At 37.1% G+C, this 21,741-nt stretch overlaps 1 protein-coding gene and 1 long non-coding RNA gene across 4 annotated transcripts; both read right to left on the bottom strand.

The window, feature by feature from the left end:
• Positions 1 to 6,598: 6,598 nt before the first annotated feature.
• On the bottom strand, positions 6,599 to 11,279 carry LOC104932310 (GTPase IMAP family member 8). Its single transcript, XM_027278389.1, has 3 exons — positions 10,230 to 11,279; positions 9,371 to 10,121; positions 6,599 to 6,602 (listed from the first exon to the last, which is right to left on the bottom strand). Exons 1-3 carry the CDS (start codon positions 11,059 to 11,061, stop codon positions 6,599 to 6,601), a joined length of 1,587 nt encoding a protein of 528 aa, XP_027134190.1. The 5' UTR covers positions 11,062 to 11,279.
• Positions 11,280 to 11,291: 12 nt separating this feature from the next.
• LOC109142197 (uncharacterized) lies at positions 11,292 to 21,433 on the bottom strand. 3 transcript variants are annotated; one of them, XR_003462236.1, is made up of 7 exons: positions 21,102 to 21,147; positions 20,686 to 20,721; positions 16,310 to 20,401; positions 15,991 to 16,129; positions 12,704 to 12,757; positions 11,674 to 12,455; positions 11,292 to 11,420 (listed from the first exon to the last, which is right to left on the bottom strand). It is a non-coding gene; the product is annotated as an uncharacterized LOC109142197 (long non-coding RNA). The 3 variants fall into 3 exon arrangements; XR_003462237.1 differs by lacking the exons at positions 20,686 to 20,721; positions 21,102 to 21,147 and adding an exon at positions 21,421 to 21,433; XR_003462235.1 differs by lacking the exon at positions 21,102 to 21,147 and having other exon boundaries at positions 20,686 to 21,091.
• Between the last annotated feature and the right edge of the window lie 308 nt (positions 21,434 to 21,741).

The following is a 21,741-nucleotide window of genomic DNA, read 5'->3' as shown; positions in this document are numbered from 1 at the left end:
AACACTAATGGCTTTGTCATGTTTTCATTATGACACTAGTGCAAAAAAGTCAGATCTTTGTGACAATACCTGAAAATGCTCAAGACAGCACTGTACACAGCCACTTGAAAACTACAATAAAAGTAACACATTTACACACAAATTATACCTACAAAAGAGTTACCACCTCAGTAAACAATAAATGAATTAAAGGATTACAATAAACCCAATGGCAAATATTGCAAGTTAAACAACTAATTATTTCCTATAGGTTTACTCAAAGTATCTGATCTGTATTTACAATACAGGTTGATTCTGATTCTTTATTTACAGCTCATTAGTCCATGTCAATGTTTTCTGTTGCTATGGAAACAAGAGACTGCAGCTGTGAGCTAGCTTAGATAAATAATCTTAATAATAATAATCCATAATATCACAATTCAGCATCAGAGCCCTTCAACTCTGGGCTAATATGTTGTCAAAAATATGCAGTTAATTAGGTCACATCACATTCAATGTAAAAACGTTTTCTACTACTCCACTCACTCGTGTCCCGGCGCAGCGGCACCAAGTAGGTCTGTCCTGCAACAGAATGAAGAAAAGGTAACAAATTGTATCAGAGAGAAGTGGGAGGACGAACTGAAAACATCTATTTTGGAGAAAGAATGGTAACAGAGATTTAAAGAAATCTATAGCCACCTAAGATCCATATACTGGCAGGAATTCGATTGGAAGGTGAATATAAGATATTTCAGAACACCATCAGCAATAAAACACACACAACACAGTTCCAGTTGCTGGAGAAATTTTGGGATTAGTAATGCAAACCACACACATGTCTTCTATACGTGTGAGAGATTAAAATCCTATTGGGAAAAGGTAAGTAGGCTAATAAAACAAACCTTGAAAGTAGATATTCCAATAGAGCAGCGTAACATAATATTGGGTATACTCCCTGATATGATAAGTTCTGAACACATACACATCTTTTGGATTCTGAGAATTACTGCACTTCAACAAATAACAAGAAATTGGAAAACACCTGATCCACCTAAGGTTAAAAAATGGTTAGACTTTGTATGAGATGGAGAAGGTGACTTATAGCATTATTAAAAAGAAAAAAAAGTCTTTTAAAAAAGATGGGAGCTTTACCAGTTGAGTAAGCGAGATAAGATTGTATGTTTACTCTGTTTTTTCTCTCTTCTTTATTATTATTTCTTCTGAGGTATATTTTCCAAATGGTTCTGAATGAGTGTACACCAACCAAATGGACAAAACTGTGATGGAAATTTGGTATAATATGTGTACATTAGATACTCAGAGGCATATATGTAAACATAATGTATAGTTTATTTCATTTGTTCTGATTGATTGTTTATTGTTTATGATTTGAAGGTTTCTTATTCACACATACACAGGGTGGGGTGAAAAAAAAAGTGACGATTGGGAAAGTAATTGTTAAATGTAATTATTGTTTGACACAATAAAGTATAAAAAATAAAATAAAATAAAGCAGGTCTGTCAGTTTTGAACATTTAGCATCTTCCTCTTCCACAGACTTTTTTAAACCGCCGTTTTTCAGCGTTTCTTCTCCATTTTAAACTCAGCGGCAGCACGAGGTCCCGCCCACCCTGGTTTGTGTTGTGATTGACAGCACTGTCAGCCCATGATTGATTGACACTGACAAAAATAGACCAATCATGTGTCGATGCTGGCAACACGCCACTAGCCCTCTGCAGCCGATTGGCCAGCACAATTGGAGGGAACTTTGAGAGAGAGAGAGACACAGCGGACCGGACCGGCCCACATTAGGTCACCGGCGCACCGGGACGATGTCCGGTATGTCACATGTCCAGTCCACCCCTGCGGTCCAGTAAGTCGTTCCTGTCAGTGCCAACAGAAGAACTCTGCCATGTTTCACTAAACACTGTGAAGACTAACGTTAGCTGGTTAGCTACAGCTAACAGCTAGCTCCCGCCTAGCTTCAGCGTTAGCTTGTTGTTAGCTGATTCCCGCCTGATTCGTTAAATTCCTTCAGTTCTGTGTCCGACATCCAAACTGACTGAGAGAGAATCACAGAATAACATCATGTTAATGCTCACATGTCCACATGAGGACGGACATTTGGTGAGGGACGAGCTTCATCATGAAGCTGGATGCTAACAGCGCTCACATGTAACTAAGTACATTTACTCAAGTACAGTCTGTTTGATTTGAAGTGTTTATGATGTATGACAGTGTTATTTATTCAAGTGTTTAGCTACATTTTGATTATTTTAGTTAAATATTTTATTACGTTATGTATATGGTTCAACAGAAACAGTTAATCATTAAATCTGAGCAAAACTAAATTAATGGTATTTGGTAATTGTCCATTGAATATAGAGGTATTAATAAATTAGAGGGAGTTAAAATAGAAATACATTTACTCAAGTACAGTCTGTTTGATTTGAAGTGTTTATGATGTATGACAGTGTTATTTATTCAAGTGTTCAGTTACATTTTGATTGATGAGTGCAGAGTACACATGCGTACTCTGCGCTGTTGATTTTAGGTTGCTAGGAGACAGACGCCTGGAAATCAGTTCCCCGAGAGAGAGAGAGGGAAAAAAACGACAACTGAACTCCCGCTCGATTCCCAGTGATAGCTTTCTTTTGAGCTGGACTTTGAGCTGGACTTCGGTGAATGTCATAATTATAACAATGAATGACGGACCCCCTCGCAAAAAAAGAGACATTCGTTCTTTCTTCATGGTCAGAAATGTAAGTGCACCAGTTATACATGCTTTCCATCACGCTTGAAAACTTAACCAACACTTTGATGAATGGAAACGTCTACCTTGTAGGCAGGTTTAGCAATGACAGGACGTAGGCCCTATCGGATGATTTTTAGTGCTAATTTAGGCTGTTTTCTTGTTGGCTGGCTGTTTTATCCACTTGCATTTATCTGTTCTGTTGTTGACACAATTTAGGACAATCTTTTGTCTCATGTCTCTAATAATTGGTTGGTAGGTTATGCTCCCGAAATAACATGATGCTCACGCATTTCTTAATTTCTTAATAGAATAAAACGTGTATTATCTCTATTGTTTGTGTCTGAGTTTACATATCTTTTGACAACACCCTTTGCAGGTAACACACTGCCAAGATCCAAAGATGTAACAATTTTCCACTAAGTATATACAACATAAAAAATGCAATTTATTCCCTCCAGGTACCTCAAATATGGCCCATTTTGGGCACAATTTTTCAAAATTTTCGCATCAAGGAAGGGGGGTCGGGACCCCACTTCCGCACCATCCCCCCGCTCGGACGCTACGCTCCATCGCCTTACCCCATTACTCTAAAATAAAATCCTGGTGAGAACCCTGATAAATGAATACAGTATAAGTGTATAGGCGTCCACCTTCTCATAACAGCAGATACTTTTAGCTGTAGTTGGGCAGTCATATATTCCATCATGTGGACCTGTTTTACTTTCTGTAACCACTGATATTAGTTTGATAGTAACTATTGATAGTAATAATTTTTCTTGCAATCATCAACAGAATATGTAATATATAACATAGTTCTGTGGTGAACAGGTGATCAGGAAACACATCTAATAAAAATAACAAAGAGTCCATAGGAAGGTCCACTGCCAACATTTTTTCCAGTTCTTCTTGTAATTTCAGGCAGTCCCAGAATATATGAGGATGGCCGCTGACCATGCCACAGTTCCTCCAACATTTGTTGCTGGGATTATTCTCAGAAACAAAAGTTGTTAGTGGTGTCCTGAAGAACCTAATTTTGACCTTCCAGTCAAATTCCTTGTATAGTTGGCTTCCAACCCCCTTGTGGCACCTGGAACATATGTTTCCCCAAGAGTCATCATCTATTATTGCATTCAGCTCCAGTTCCCATCGTTGCTTTATGTGTATTGTATTGTCGAACATATCCATCTTTTTTTTTTTATGGGATATTCGTTTTTGTTAAAGAACGGTGTTCAAACAGATGTATTAAATAGCTTTTTATTTTTGTAGGATTGATGCTTATTTTAGTTAAATATTTTATTACGTTATGTATATGGTTCAACAGAAACAGGTTATCATTAAGGAAAACTAAATTAATGGTATTTGGTAATTGTCCATTGAATACAGAGGTATTAATAAATTAGAGGGAGTTAAAATAGAAAGAGTTCATGAAATAAAATTTTTGGGGGTAATCGTAGACGACAGAATCAAGTGGAAATCACATCTCAAACATGTACAGACCAAAGTCTGAAGAAGCATTGCAATAATAAAGAAAGCAGAAAAGGTTTTGGATCAGAAATCACTGCACACTCTTTACTGTTCCTGAGTCTCACCATACTTTCAATACTGAGCTGAGGTTTGGGGCAACAACTATAAAACATCTACAGCCACTAACCACCATTCAATAAAGATCAATACGAGTCATACACAACGTTGGCCATCAGGAACACACAAACCTTATTTCTACAGTCCAAGTTACTCAAATTTACAGACACTGTGGAGTATCAAACTGCTCAAGTAATGTTTAAAGCTAAAATAATATTTTACCAATAAAATACAAATTATTCATTATGCATGAGGGCAGTTATATTTAAGGGGGAAATTAACTTTAATCTCAGTTTTAATTGGGACAAAGAGGAGGTTTTTGTGTTTCAGTTAGTGGGTGAGACTATGGAACAGGTTGACCATGGAGCTGAAGCAATGTCCAAACATGAACCAGTTTAAATGAGGCACAAAGACACTATTGTGAAGAGGTGCAGGGATGAGGGAGGTGTTGGGCAGCACTAAGAGTTATGAGCTCATTGTCTGCTTTGTTTTGTTTTTTTGTTCTTCACTGCATGTGTGTAGTGTGTATTGTATTAAGTGTAGATGCAGGTTTCATTTGTTTGTTTTTGTTATATAAGTCAGGAATATTTAAACAAAGTTGCAGGGAAGCTTGGTATTGTCACTCATTATTTAAGTTTATAAGTTATTATTCTTCTCACTCCTTTTCGAATAATGTATTTCTATGTCTAAATGTTTTGCCTTATTTTATTTTTTGCATATTCTAAACAAACTTCAATCAGTGTCATTTTCTGGGCTTCATAGACATCCTCAGATAACTTGTTTTGTACGACCAGCAGCGTAAAGCCTCTAAAATCTTGAATATAAGATGATTTAAAATGATACAAATCTCTTTTCTCTAGGAAGCAGATGTGGAAAACACTGTGCCCACTTCACCCTTGAGTACGGTACCAGTGGAAGCATCAAAGTGGCTGTCAAACTGGTTCAGACTGGAGCTGTCTGTGGAGCTGACTGTGCTCAGCTGAAGGTAAGAGTGAGCGAGCGAGCGACGCGAGCGGCTGCTTCGCCTTTGCTTGTTGCATCAGCTCATTCATGCCTTAAACTTCAAACTCATTAAATTCCTTCACTTCTTTTTATGAGTCTTAGAGTTCTGGTGTTTATCCAGTAGAAGTAATATCTGAATAAATGATCATTGTAATAAAGGAACAAGAACAAACACAGCAGGATAAATCTGTCTGATTGCTGTGAAATGTAAGTACATGTAATCCAGTACACATTTACAAGTATGTTTCCTCTTTTACTCGAGTACTTCTATTCTAAGTAACTTTATACTTCTAGTACACTACATGACAGAGGCAGACTATTGTGCTCCACTACATAGAGCATTAGTTACTAGTTACTTTCTAGATTACATTGTTCATCCCCTTCCTGTTCATGTATCTCCACGTGTTGATGTTGAATGTTTGTGATGATCTGAAGGATGAAATGTTCCTTTATGTGTTCCGACGTTTCATACTACAAACATATGATGCTCATGGTGCACTGCTGTAGGTTCAACCAGCAAACAGATATAAAGGTAAGTTAATGAGCTCAACCTTAAACATCTGCAGCAGTAAAATGAAACATTAATGTAGGATATGAATCTAAAAGCATCAGGTATGATAAAAACATTTCACTGTACTTCAGTACTTTGACAAAAATGATAAACCTACGGAGAGCAGGCCAGGTTTTTGGAACATGATACACATCAGATGCAGCCAATTTGATGTTACGACTGCTCAGTTTGGATTTTGGCAACAACTTTTTCACCTTCGGATGATCAAAAAGACGCTGGACCAAAAAAAACACGGACCCAAAAGAATGACTTCATTTAATGCACGTCATCATGAACTTCATGTAAAGGTAAGATTAACATTACATCATGTTACCAGATAGATAGATAGATAGATAGATAGATAGATAGATAGATAGATAGATAGATAGAGATAGATAGATAGAAGTATTAGATAGACGATAGATATATAGATATGAGCAGGTAAGTTTTAAATAACATAATATAGAAACATTGGGTCCATTGTCTCTCTTTCAGTCTCTATCTTAACCACACAAACAAATTGGTTGAAGCGGTGCTGTGCTTTCCAGTAACAAGAACATCCAGTGATCCGTTTCATCTCAGCTGCTTTTTCCCTTTGGATGTTCAATAAAGACTTATTATATCTGATCTTTAAAAATGCTGGACCCAAAGAAATGAACGGATACACTGCACGTCATCAGGAAATTCATATAAAGGTAAGATCAACATTACATTTAGGTTCAAATGTGACCTTAACTATAGATACAGAGAGACACTGATAATGTGAGACACATACTGTTAGATGGTGAGTACTGTTAGACAGATAATGTTAGATACTGACAGAGAGATATTGCTAGATAAAAAAATTTAAGATAAGTAATGTCTGATAGATATTGTTAGATACCATTATGTATATATTGTAAGATACTGTTCGATATATAGGTACTGCAGATAATGTTAGATATGTTAGATAAAATAATGTTGTATAGAAATGTTAGATACTGTTACATTAATATATAGATAATGATAGATACTTTTAGAATGATGCTGTTAGATACTGTCACACATAGAAAACTGTTAGATATATCTTGTAAGATACTGTTCAATAGGATAATGTTAGACACTGTTAGACAGATAATCTTAGATATTGTTAGATAAATAATGTTGGTTAGAAAATGTTGGATACTGTTACACAGAAAATGTTGTGTGTTAGATAGATAATATTAGATAGATATTGTAATATTAGATACATTGTAAGATACTGTTCGGGAGGTACAGCAGATAATGTTAGATAGATACTCTAAATATTGTTAAATGCTGACTCTAAACACTGATCTGTTTCTCAGGCTGCATGTTTCCTCTGTCAGATGTCCTGTGATATCTGGATGTTCCAACATGAGTTCAAATGTTTCCTCTAACTCTGTCTGAGTCTTCCTCTTCACAAAGATGATTTGAAAGAAGCAAACAGAGCTGCTGTAGTTTTCCTTTACTAACTTTCTGTGTGTTCAAACGGATTCACTCATCTTTACAGCTGACACTTTAAAGCAGACAACAAGTCCAAACTTACACTTTACATCACAAGAAGAATAAAAACAGATTTATAAAGTCTCCTGTGTTAAATGTAGATTAGACATTGTTATATAATATTACATGTTAGAGTCCTTCAGTGATGGAGAGAGTTCAATACAAACAGATTGAGAATAAAAAATACCATCCAGGAAATTCAGTTTCAGTGACAGATCCATGAGTTTGAAGCTTTATCAGACACTGAAACGCTGCACAGTCATTTACAGTTTTATCAGACATGATACAATACTCTAAATAAATCTAACTTTAGTCCACAGAAAACAACTTTTGCACATTAAATCCACTAGATGGCAGTGTGTGCCAACAGGTTGTGCTGCAGTCATTGTAGAAGTAGTTGTTCCCTCTTTGCACAGACAGAACTATTGTTACACATGAACAGGAGACTCTGATCAACACTGTCCTGAACATTAATGTGTGTCCACTTTAATAAGTACACCTGTACAGTCTATTACAATAAACTGTTCATAAAGCCTACTTTCATTATGTCTCTAATGTTCAGTCCACCTTTAACTTAGGGTTAGGGTCAGTTAACTGACTTTTTCTGACTCGTCCACATGAACAAAACACTGCATTTACTTTTTGTTCGACTTTGTTGAATTTGCAATTTAAAACTCTCAGTTTAGATTTTGTTTTAATTATTGTTATTTTATATCCCCAAGTTACGACACTGATTTTCATGTATATCCAATCGATTATCTGTTAGAAATTATACTGAAGTAAATCAGTAAAACCTCGTCTGAGATCAGCTGTGTGCTTTGTGCACGTCCAATATCAACACAATAAAAATTGAGAAAATCTTGTATTCTGCACTTCAGCTTCAGTTACCTGCTAACAAAGGCTGAAGCATGAGTACTGTTGCTATGGTTACCTGTGGTTTAACATTATATAAGCTGCTGAGACCTGAAGTATTTTCTGTGTCCCATAATTCATTACATTGTTGCACACTGTAACATATTACTATGAAATCTTTCCTTCTTTAAAGTTTCACTCATTTAAAGGGAAACATCTTAAACTGGTCTGTCGTTGTGACGTTGACATGAAACTAATCTCATGAAATGGAACAGGACCTTGATGTTTCCTCTTCATTCAGAAATTCTTCTATCAAGTCATTTATTTCTTTTTCATGTTTTTCTTGCAGCTTCTTCTTTTCCTCCTCATTTTCCTCTTTCTTCATTTCTTCTTTTTGGCTTTTCAGTAAGTCATTGATTTTTTTCACTTGATTTTGGTTCATTTTGGTCAAACATTTCACTAAATGACAAATTTCACCATGATGTTTCTTCTTTAATTGTTCTTCTTTGTGTGCTGAAAGAGCCTTTAAGATGTCGTATTGTTTATCATGTTTCTTCCTTTGATCTTCAAATTCCTTCTTCTGTTCCTCTTTAAATTCATTGAACTCTTCAGCTTTCTTTCTGGCTTCTTCTTCATGTGTCGTCTTCAGATTCTCCATTTCTTTCTGATACTTCTCCTCTATGTCTTTTCTCTCTTTTTGCTCTTCTTCTCTTCTTCTTCGTTCCTCTTCTTGTCTTTTCTTTTCATAGTTTTCTCTTTCCTGTTTGTATTCTTCTTCAAGCTTTCTAAGTCTTTGTTCTTCCTGTCGTCTCTTTTCATCTTCTTGTTTTCGTTCATCCCACCATTCTTTTTGTTTTTTCTCCCAGTTCTCTCGTTCTTTTCTCATCTCTTCTCTGCTCTCCACCAGTTTTCTGTCAATAGTTTCTTTTGATTCTGATTCTAATTTTATTTTTTCCTCCAAAGCTTTTTCTTTCTGTTTCCACTCCTGTTGTTGAATTTCTTCCTGTTGTTTTCTCTTCCTGTCTTCTTCTTCTCTTTTTTCCTGTTCTTTCTTTCTCTCCTCGCGTTCTTTCTCGATGTTTTCTTTCATTTCTTTAAGTTGTTTTTCTCTCAGTTTTCTCTCTATTTCAGTTTCTCTTCTCTGTTCTTCCATTCTTCTTTTCATTTCCACCATTTCTTTATCATGTTTTCTTTGCAGTTCTTCCATCTCTCTCTTCATCTCTTCTTCCTTCTCTTTCAGGATCCTCTCCATTTCTTTCTTTATTGCTGCTTCGGCCTCTTGCAGCATGTCATTAGTGTAGCAGCTGCCTCCATTTTCCTTCACCATGGTGTCAATCTTTGTTATCAGCTCACTGACTTGTTTGTGGTTTTGTTTATCATAGTTACTAAACACATGGTATCTTCCTCCACAGTCAGAGATCAGCTTTTTGAAAGAGTCATCACATTTCCCTTCAATGTATTCTTCAACAGATATCCCTTCATGTTTTAGTTTATCTCCTCCAGTTAAAAGAATGATGGTGAACTTTTCAGAATTCTTCCCAAAGCTCTTCTTGATGAGTTTCAGTGTTTCCTTCTCCTCTGGTGTAAATCTGCCGATCTGTAACACCAACAGGAAGACATGTGGTCCTGGAGCCAGAAGACTGATGCATTTCACCATCTCCTCATGAACCTCTTCACGAGACAAAGTTGTGTCAAACAGACCAGGAGTGTCAACCACAACGACTGGACGACCGTCCACTTCACTCTGTGCTTTCCGACAAAGTTTGGTGACTGATGTTTGGCTTAAATCAGCTTTAAACTCTTTTCTTCTAAGAATGGTGTTTCCCGAAGAGCTCTTTCCACAGCCAGTCTTCCCGAACAGCACAATCCTGAGACACTCTGACCTCTGTTCATCATCACCTGTAAAATATAAAGACCAGGAGTTACTTTAAATATTCACAGCTGCTACAGTCGAGAAACTGTGATGTCTGACATGGTTTAAAAAACATTTAAATTCAAAGTACTTACAAGAGATCTTGTTTTTCTTCATCAGCCTCTCCAGTTGTATGACTTTATCCATCTGTGCATGTGTGAATGTTTCTGTCGTGTAGCAGGATGGTTCATTCTTAGTTTGACTGTTTTTTTCCACCATGTCCAAAAGCTCTGGGATCTGCTGCTTGTCCTTGATGTTCAGAACAACATATCTTCCTCCACAGCTGTGACGGAGCTCCTGGATGTCCTTGTTTTCTTGTACAAAGTTAACAACAGCTGGAGCTGCAGGATCTGACTCCACAGTGAACAGAATCATGGTGAAGTCATCGACTCGAGAGCTGAATGTGTTCTGGATGGTCTCTAACTCGCCCTTGTCTTCATCAGTGAGGGGACCCACAGGTAGGACCAGGATGAAGGCATGGACCCCCTCAGGATCACAGAGGGAGATACACCTGAGTGATTCCTCCATCACTGCCTCCTGAGGTTTTCCATACAAGGCAGGCAGCTCCACCAGGGAAACCCAACGTCCACACACCTCTCCCTGATGTTTAACACACTCTGATGAGTTGGAGACTGAAGGAAACTCTGTCTGACCTAAAATGGCCTTGGCTGCTGGAGTCTTCCCTGCTCCTCTCCTCCCACACAGAACCAGGTTTAAAGCTGGTTTCATGTCTTCAGACTTTGGTCTTGTGGTGTCTTCAGTAAAGGTGAGGAAGGTTCCTTTGTTTTCACACACAATGTTCTCAATCTTCTGCATTAATGATCTGTGGTCATCTTCAGACATGCTGTACTGTCTTCCTCCACAGTCTGTAAGGAGCTGAGTCACAGTGAAACTTATTTTGTTCTCCTTGTGTGTCATGATGACCATCGAGTGTTTTAAAGCATCTTGACCAAACAAACTCAGGATGAACTTCAGTGTTTGTCTGATCTCTGCAGTGAAATCAGAAGGTTTCACTAACAGCAGAAGAACATTTGGTCCAGGAAGACAAAGACTCACACACTTCTTCAGCTCTTCTCTTAATGCCTCCACAGAGAGACTGAAGATGTTTGGAGTTTTCACTACTGTTAATGGTTTTCCTCTCCACTCTCCACAGGTGACCACACATTTTCTGGTTGGAGAAGATTTAAAGGGAAGATAATGAGAAGTCTGGTCCTTGATGATGAAGTTACCAAGTTTTGACTGTTTGTCTTCACTTTTTCCCAGCAGCACAATCCTGAATCCAGATGCTATGATACAACAAAGAAAAATATTAAATGACATCACCCGAAATCTCTGCAGTCATCTCCAGATGACTTTATTTTGTTGATGCAAAGTAGCTAAATATGAATATAACAGAAGATACTAAAATGTGGAATGATTGAAGCTGAAAAATGTTTCTGTTTTATTGTAATATTTTTCATTAGTGAAGTGAAATCCTGAAGAAAAGATGCCACCAAAGTCTATCTGCAAATCTATGATCAGTGTGATAAATGTACTTACTGTCAGTCAAAGGGTTTTTCTCTGAGCGTCGTCCACTGATTCCTGTAAAAAGATGACATCATTAGTTTGCCACGTCATGTTCTAATTTAGTGAAAGAAGATTCATGTGAACAAAGTCAGAATTGTTTCTACACTTACCAGCAGATTTAACAGCACCCATTATAGAAGTCTGTGTTTCCTGTTGTTTTGGTCTCTGATGATCTCCTGGTAAAGTCGATGTTGCGTCCTCAAACACATCACAGCTGACGTGCTCTCCATTGTTCTCCTTTACAATTTGACCCAAATGTGTTAACAGCTCTGGAAGTTCAAGATTCTTCTGCCACAAAAACCTGTAGTGACATTTTCTGATCATGTCTTTTAATGGACGGTGTTCCATGTATTTTTCCATGAATCTTGGACTCTCCTCTCTGGGTGTTGATATCAGAATCAGTGAATGTTCAAATGATTGATCACTGAAGAGTTGAAGGACTCTGCAGAGCTTCAGTTTGTGTTCCTCAGTGAAGTCTTCAGGCTGTAGAACCAGCAGGAACACATGAGGTCCAGGATCAGAGAGTCTCTCACAGGTTTTCACATGTTCTGTCAGTTTGTCTTCAGAGATGTCTGGATGCAGCAGATCTGGGGTGTTGATGAGAACTATTTTTTTCTTCTCCAATGGTCCACTGATTTTCTGAAAGTAGTCTAGTTCTTTCTGAGGGTTGAACACAGTCTGTCCCATTATGAAGTTCCCCACTGAACTCCTCTGAGGCCAGCTGTTCCCCAGAAGAACAACCCTCAGCTCAGACACTGAAAAGAGAAAACACAGGATTAGAAAAGTTAAATCAGGTGGAGATTTGCTCTAAACTAGATTTAGACCTTGTGAGAAATCACAACTTCTTTAATCAGGAGAACATTAAATGTGACATAAGTTATTTATTTTATTTTGGTGTTGAACTTTAAACAAACATGATTCAGTTTAATCATCATTCTTTATGAATCACTGTAAATTCAGATCTTATGATGAACCAGATCAGCTCTGTCTCAGTTGGACTCACTTAAAGGTGGCAGAAGTTCATAACTGCTGCTGCGCTTCAGGGGCTGCACATCATCTGTGTGAGGACACAAAATAAATATTAATTCAGTCATCCACACCTTCACATTCTGTAATCAGTCTGGTTATAATAGTAAAATTGTGGAAGAGTAAGGCTAGAGAAAATCCTCCATCAATCAATAATAATAACCAGACAGGGTTTATTTCTGGAAGCAATTTGTGCAATTATGTAAGAAGGTTACTCAACATTATTCAGTTATGTCAGCAAAATAATCTTAAAGGTATGACAGTGTCATTGGATGCAGAAAAGCATGAGTACAGAATAACCCAGACTCTGGCTGGACATCGAACCATTTAACTCAGGTAAACCAACAACTAGCTACTTTCCCAATTATCCTGAATCAGAATAAATCAGAGGTTGCAGATGGTAATTTAGTTGTTAATTGGTATCACAATTTTATTTGACTTATTTGAAGGAGACAGAATGATGTCATTTGATCAATTAAGATTGATATATAGGCTGCCACAAACACATTTCTTTAGGTTCTTACAAGTCAGAAGCTTTATCCAAAATCCAATTAGTGTAAATTTATTTTGGAAATGTCACCAACTGAGCAGCTGCTATACAATATACAGGGCAATAAGGGTATAGTAAGATGTGGCTATGAAGCCCTTCACAAGTCCAATAAGGCTAACAATACAGTTATACAAACAGGACAGAGATAGGTACTGTATACTGTATGTAAGTATGCTAACAACATATCCACATGTAATAGAGAAAACAAATTACAATTTAAGTTACTGCATCGCCTTCGGCTATCACCTGAACTCAGACAGAAGATGGACCCAAAGAAATTGTGTATCAAGTGTAATAAGGAAGCTGTTATCTTTATACATACTGTATGGGCCTGTGTGCATATCCAGGATTTATGGGTGGAAGTAGCTTTAATATTACATTTGGTTTTTGATAAGGAGTTGGACTGGGACCTAGTGTGCCTGCTGTTGGGATCGTAATTGTGGAGGAGACAAATTAATTATTAGTAGAATTAATTCAGAATCAGCAAGTGGAGATAAGTTACAAAGAGTCACATATTCATGTGGACAACCATAGTGATAGTCTTGGTATTGCATTTATCTCTTTATTAGATTAAGTCGGCTTTTGTCAAAGTGTAAATAAACCGACTCTGTCTGAACCACACTCTTGATCTTGTTCTCTCATATGGCATTAAAAATTGATCATCTAATAGTCTTTCCACAGAATCTTCTTTTGTCTGACTATTGTTTAATAACCTTTGAGTTAGGGGTGGGCGATATATCGAATATACTCGATATATCGCGGCTTGTTCTACGTGAGATGTATGAAATGACTATATCGCGACCATCGAGTACTTGTCACGTAAATGTTTTAAGCCGTCGGCATTTAATTCTCGGAGTTTCGCCTGTCACTCACTCCTGGTGCTGCTCACAGCACGCAGCACACTGCCCCGCCCACCCAGAAAAATCCCCTGCGCGCATGCGTACTTTTTGTATCAGGTGAGGAGAGAAGTGAAGAGCCCGAGCGAGTTAATTGAAGATGGAGATGGACGACTTGGTTGCGAAGAAAAACAACTGCGGTCACGCCAGCCGTCTCTCGTTTTCGCGTGGTCACGTCAGCTGCTCCAATATTTTCAAGTGCGCCCTTATTGCGACTTTATGGCAAAAACTTTGAGAAAACTGGGAAAGTCAGCGCTAGCTTACTGCAGCGTGTGGACACTTCCGGTTTTCAAAATAAGACGTGGGTGTTAAATTTATTAAAGGTTTATTTATAAAATATGAAGAATGGTTAAAATTTGATTTAAAAAAGTGTGTCTCATAAGCCAAGTATGATCCTGCACTGCTTCAGTGCTCATATGTACATTATGAAATATATTAAAAATTCATAAAAAATATGACAAGTGTTAAAATGCTATAAAAAGAGGTGTGTCTCATACAGCAAGTGTAAATCTACTGTTCTACATTGATTCTGAGCAATTACAATGCTATCAAGGTAATAATGACATTATTATTTATTAGAAATAAACAATACAAAACAACAACAACAAAAATATCGAGATATATATCGTGTATCGCGATATAGCTTAAAAATATCGAGATGTTGGTTACAGGCCATATCGTGCAGCCCTACTTTGAGTTCATATTACTGGACTATAAGCCTTTTGGCAGAAACTCAGTGCCGGCCTGTGGCATAGGCAGTACAGGCAAATACTAAGGGCACCGTCCATCCAGGGGGAAGAAAAAAAAAGATTAACTTTAACTTTTCTTATACTAAAAGGAGTTGGTACTATTATTTCTTTCATTTTTAGTATTTTGTTTCTGTTGAGATATCTGAATCTCCCCCTGCCAGTCTTGGGCGGTCACCAGTTATCTCCACTTTAGCAACATCGAGCGATCCTCCTGTCGCCTCCACCTCTTGTTTACAGTTTTTATTTTGTGAGTAGTTAAATCTTATACTGTGTGTAGGCTATTTATATTAAATGTATATATTGTATTCAGTTCCTTGTGTGTTTGTATGTAAATTGGCAGTGCTGCCATGCAAGGGGGGCACCACCTTAAATCTTACCTAGGGGGCCAAATTGGTTAGAGCCGGGACTGTTACAGAGTGTGGCGAATTCCTCTCAGATCTTGTTACTCATTCTGATCAGAATTTAATTGTTGGTGAAGGGTAACTTGAATCTGAGGGTAACAATATATACAGGTCTTGGAGCAACATATGCTGTCAAGTAGACAATGTATTTTTCAGGGTCTGCCTTGCTTATTTCTTCCTGGCGATATCAAACCCCATTCTCAATATTTAAGATTCAAGAGATTTATTGTCATGTGGTCCAACTTTGTTTGGCAACAGGGTTATAAAAGATTCAGTGCTTTTCTCAAAGGCAGGACACAGTGTTTCTCATTAATCTTCTTCTTTTTTTTACATTTTTAAAAGGTTGGTAAATATACCCCAACCTAAGACGTTACTGTATGACATACTGTACAACAGGGATAATCAATAATAGTTATACATTTACTACCATCCTTATCACTGTAATCTTGATCATTGACCTTTGGACACAAATGGAGTTTCTTATCTATCGACTTTTATACTTAACTACTACTAAACTAACCTTTTTTGTATGTTCATTGTATCTAAATGGGTGAATTGATTGATCCTCTCAATTCTGACAGAAATAACCTAAAATATCATAAGATGTCTTGTAGTGTGTTCGAGGGGTGTCATTTATTTCCTTCTCAAATTCAACATGGTGCACATACCTGAAGTTGGTGCTCTTGTTCCGACCCGTCTGACCTCCATCGTGTTTCTTATTTGTTAAAGTGAGAATAAAGTAGATTCCTTTCAGTCACTGAAGTTATCGTGGCAGTTACATCTGATCTGGTCCATTTGATCACCAGTCTGGAGAGTCAACACACAAAAGAAATTTGTTTAAATCGGTTTGTAGTGAACAGGAAATACAAGAATATATCTTTTATTATGAGAAATGCCTGAGCAGAAATATAGTGTACACTGTAAAGAACGTCAGTACAATAGTCCTGTGAAATGAAATATATTCATATTTTTCTTGAGTCTACTCACCAGAAATTGTTGCTACTTCATTTTCCCTCCAATAAAGAATGTACCAACTTCATAGAGAGAACTTTGATAACTGAGAGCAAAGAGACAGAAGGTGTGTCAGGACGAAACAAGAAATCTTGGATAGTATAACTATGACGTTGATCTGAACTATAATCATACGTGGCCAAGAAACACCCTCTTTGTTCATTACGACCTTCACAGAGATATGTGTACCTGAACTCACCTGAGATGACGACTTTCAGTTGTCCTAACACATACACAGACATTGCAAACTATGACGAATACATTTAAATTTCATGTTTATTTATAATACATTTTATTTATAGAACACTTTTGAACACTTTGCTTCAGTAAGACACACATAGAATATTAAAAACGATATTAGATTCTAAAACAAACAAATCAACACAGTTAAGTCAAATTATGACAGTGGACATTAAAGCATCAACAGGGGACAGGGCTAGACTTAAGTCAGCTCAGTGCAAACATCAGACCAAGTAGTTGTAGCTGTCTGTCAGAAGTCAGTCCTATGATTTGTTTTTGTCCTTCTAAAGACTCAAACCTTGATTTGTAGTGTAGATGTGAGGACTTGTTGATGAACTTCAGAAGGACAGATGACGTCCAGTTGGGTTTAAAAATGTGAGAACTTGTAATAAATATGTCTCTGCTTTTAGTTTTGCTCGAGTTCTATCATTTTTATATTTGTTATATAAAACATGAAGCACCACAGTTATTCAGTGAAAAGGAAAAAAGATGAAAACAAGAAAAATGATTACATGGTTTTTGAAATTGGTTGGAAATAATGTAAACTAGTAATGATACAAATGAGAATGAGAATATGTCAAATTAATATGAATACTGACGTGCAGTACATCTTGATCTTTTCTGCTCCACTTGTATAAATCTGATCCACCTGAACATGACAGCAGCACACAGTGACTCAGTAAATCAGACCTTTGACCTGCAGTTTGACTGTTAGATAAACACTTTAGAAGGAGATGAAGTTTCTCTCTGAAAATGTTTCTCAAGTTTCAGAACCTGTTCAGTTTTTGTTAAATTCATTGTTTGTCATCTGACATTCATTAAGAGAATCATGGCTCTGAATGTTCTTCATGGTTTCAGAGTTAAACTCTAATATCAGTTTAAACTCAGCAACAGGACAACATGGCCGATACTGAATGACAAACTGAAGCCGGTTTTATTGGATTATGACACCTGTATGTTTGCTTCAAAGGTGTTATGGTTAGAAATGTTGTTCAAAAGTACCAAAGGAATGAATTCACATTCAATCAGAAACAACATGTGTTCTAAGGTGAGCTGCAGGTTTTTATTTATGCATTACTTTTCAAAAGATGAAATCTGCGTTACTGCAGCAAACAGTTTGGATCTCAACACTGTATGAACATTAACCTGCAGTCAGAGTAGTATCAGTTTATTATTTTATTTCTCAGCCAAATCACCAATCAAAGGTCTGTTTTTATTACAGTGACTATGTTTTATTGTCAAGTCGCCAAGTGAAATTAATGATAAACTCACTGGTGTATTGGATTGCATTAGATTATACAGGTCTTAAATATATGTGATATGGCTGACCTAGACTGATTGTTGGTGTCTTTATGATAACAGTTAGTACAGTAGTAGTCCATGTGTGGATTTATGTACATATGTTGCATTACTGACTCCTTCAGTATGTTGTTGTCATTTCTTTGCTACCGTGATTACTCATATTCTCCGGCCCCTTATTTTGCCTCAGATTCATGAACTGGCCCCAGTTCAAAATGAATTCAATAGCCCTGCTGTAGAGGCACATTTTGACAGCTTTGTTCTATCCACCCACAATGTATCAGTGTCTTTAGTAAGCCACATCATTACAGCAGTCTTTTTATTAGATTGGGTCTAACATCATGTCTGAAGGTAGACTTGGAGATTGGAACAAAACAGTTTTCTCCTACATCAAACATCAACTGAAATATGGTGACTGTGGTTATACAGGGGGTGGACACAATAACAGGAACACAACCATGCAAACAGCTGACAAGTTCAGTGACATGACCAGGAGCAGCCTGGGATCGAACCCCCATGATTAATGTACAACCCACTCCACCTGCTGTACCACTGTCACCCACAAGAGTCTTTAAGTGTTTGTTCCTTCCTGTTGTTTTCTCTTTGACTCTGAACGTTTGATTTTTGTGTGCTGAGAATTATTCAACATTTGATTAAAGTAAGCAATCACCCATCATTTCTCTTTGAACTAGATGTTCATCGTTGGCTCTCTTATTGCAGAGCGACCACTTCATTTATTTTACTTCACTTTTCTCATTTAATAAAACACTGTGCACATAATATATTAGTTATGTATAAGAGTTAATAGCACAGTAACTGTTGCGGGGAACGTCCCCTTCTTGGTATGCGAGCACGAGCGTGTTGATTACTCACCTATGTGCGATAAAGCGGAAAAGAGCGGGAAAGACTCACTTCCTGGTTGTGAGCGAGGACTGAACCGGCAAAAATACTGCTGCAGCGCGAAACACAAAACTTGTGTATTCTTGCCGAGCATCCTGTCGAGCTGTGCTGAAGTTGATACCAAAATCAAGACCTGAACAGACAGCTGGTAAGATCGTGTTTATTCCTCTTTGTTGTGAATGCGAGGTACTGCTGGTGCGCTGATGGGGCACTGAGACGCGGGGAAAATGTTTGTGTTTGTCTTAAGTTTGTAAAGATCCACGCGGTGTGTAGATGTTGGCTGGTAAGGGTTATTGTAACTGGCTTTGTTTGGTCTGCTAAATGTTGTGGCAACTTGCGTGATCTCGCGTTTGAAATGGCCCAGTTTAGATGTGGTTCGATGCGTAGATATTCCTGTGCTGAATTATTGGGTGCCAGTGAAGACATGTGCATCTTTATACTTGAAACAGCACGTGTTTAAAACAAACTAAAAGTATTTCATTGCTAAAACGTAATTTCATAATGGATATGTTTGTGAATATGTATATTTAAAATTGTGGTAAAACTTGCTGGTTAGTTTGCTAGCTGTTTGTTTATTGGCTTTAGTAACCTGCTTAATTCATTATGCATCCCGTGGTCAAAAATGTATTTTATATTTTGATGCATTTACATTAAAACAATTCAGTTCAAATCTGCCTTAACTTAAAATCTATTTGTCAGCTAGCTATTTTCATATACATGTATTTAATGTTAAGCTTTTGATGATCATTTGAGTCTTGTGTAACTGTTTTACAAAAAATTTTGCAAATTGGTAAATGGATGGTTTTGTTTGTCTTTTTAAGGTTTTTCACCTGCTACCTACACCTGTTGTAAATATCTGGGCCACAAAGACTGAAGGAAAAAATAAAAAGATGGAACAAAGGCCTGGTTATTGAGTGAATTCCAGTTTTAGTGTTCAGTATTGGTATTACCTTTCAAGTGTGGAATTAGCACAGCAAAGAAGTAAAACACTTGACAATAACACAATATTTGTTATAAACATAATATTGTGTTAATAAAGACGTGTATTTATACACTTATGAAGAACTCATTGTAATATAAAGATCAATTCAGCAGCATCGGATCTCATACTGAAAATATGTACACTCTAAAATATGATATTACTGATACTACTACTGCTACTACTGTTACTACTACAAATAACCTCTGTTCTGTTTTATCAGTTTGTGTGAAGAGTTTGTCAGCATGTAATAACAGTCACATTGAACTGGGAAAGACTTTATTCATCTTTTATAATGACGAACAAAAAGAAATCAAAGATCAAACATAAGAAGATATGATTAAGGATTTATCTGAATTATGTCTTAAGTTGATGTAATTACTCATGAAGCACCTATTTCTATTGGCCATGTAACAAAAAGAAGCGTCAAAACATTAATCGCTAAAGTTATTCTTTAACATTTTGATTAATATGATGAGCAGGTTAAATGATATTCATGTTTGCTTAATATTGAATATTTGCTCTGATATTTGTAATTTATTGCAGAGAAAAAAGCTCAAATGAGATGAAAGGGAACAGAAGACATATCTCCAGAACCCTCCAAGTCTGAAGTTCCTCACTGAACTGCTCTGAGACCAGCCATGGTCACACTGGAAACAGAAAACAGTGAATCAGTGAACACAGTCAGTGCAGACTTCATCCATGTTGAACAGAATCAAATTGTTTTAACAACCAGTCAGGAAGTCACAGCTTCTTTAAGGTGGACTTCACAGATTCCGTCATCCAGTATTAACTTGAAACTTTCAAATTCAGCAGTGAGCTCACAAATAAAAATCTAATCAAATGTGAGTTTGTACCCACCACCTACAAAACACTGAAGTTCTAGATGTTAATATAGACGACAACATTTCTCACTCAGTTCACTTCAACTTACTGAGATCACGCAGCCAGTACTGAGGTCTCTCTGACCCTGTATGGAGACATAAAATGTGGATGTTGATTGATTCTTTCATTCACATGTAATCTGTAATAAACCTGCTCATTACAGTGATTGTTGGTGTTCACAACCAGCATGAACATTTTCACAGCCTTAATAAACTGATACAATTATTATCTACTCTGCCTGAACCAACACCATTATACATGAGAGACGACAGACAGACAGACAGACAGACACACAGACAGACAGTTTCTCTCTAAATCTAAAGAACTGTTGTCGTCTGTTTTTCTCTAAATGTTCAAGTTCTTGTTCTTTCTTCTGTCGTTGACTTTCTTTGCTGTTTTTGTCTCTTTGTTTCTTTTTGTTCTTTCTTCATTCTTTGTCTCTTCATATCATTTCCCTGTACTCACCTTCATCATGCTGGATCATTTCAGCCTCATCATCATCATCATCCTCTCATGTCATTCCTGAAAAAACAGAAAACAGTGAATCAGTGAACACCGTCAGTGTAGACTTCATCCATGTGAAACGAATCAAATTGTTTTTAACAACCAATCAGGAAGTCACAGCTTCTTTAAGGTGGACTTCACAGATTCTGTCATCCATATTAACTTGAAACTTTCAAATTCCAGCAGTGAGCTCACAAATAAAATCTAATCAAATGTGAGTTTGTACCCACCACTACAAAACACTGAATTCTAGATGTTAATATGACGACAACATTCTCACTCAGTTCACTTCAACTTACTGGATGGACGTCCTCCAGGCATCCCTTGACCCTGTAGGAGACATAAAATGTGGATGTTGATTGATTCTTTCATTCACATGTAATCTGTAATAACCTGCTCATTACAGTGATTGTTGGTGTTCACAACCAGCATGAACATTTTCACAGCCTTAATAAAACTGATAACATTATTATCTACTCTGCCTGAACCAACACCATTATACCTGAGACAGACGACCAGACAGGAACAGACAGACAGACCCACAGACACACGACCACACAGCGCAGTTTCTCTCTAAATCTAAAGAACTGTTGTCGTCTGT

Source organism: Larimichthys crocea, chromosome III, assembly GCF_000972845.2.
Source record: "Larimichthys crocea isolate SSNF chromosome III, L_crocea_2.0, whole genome shotgun sequence".
Classification (NCBI taxonomy): domain Eukaryota; kingdom Metazoa; phylum Chordata; class Actinopteri; family Sciaenidae; genus Larimichthys; species Larimichthys crocea.
Note: the sequence above shows the minus strand (reverse complement) of the source record. Positions and strands in the feature narration are given on the sequence as shown.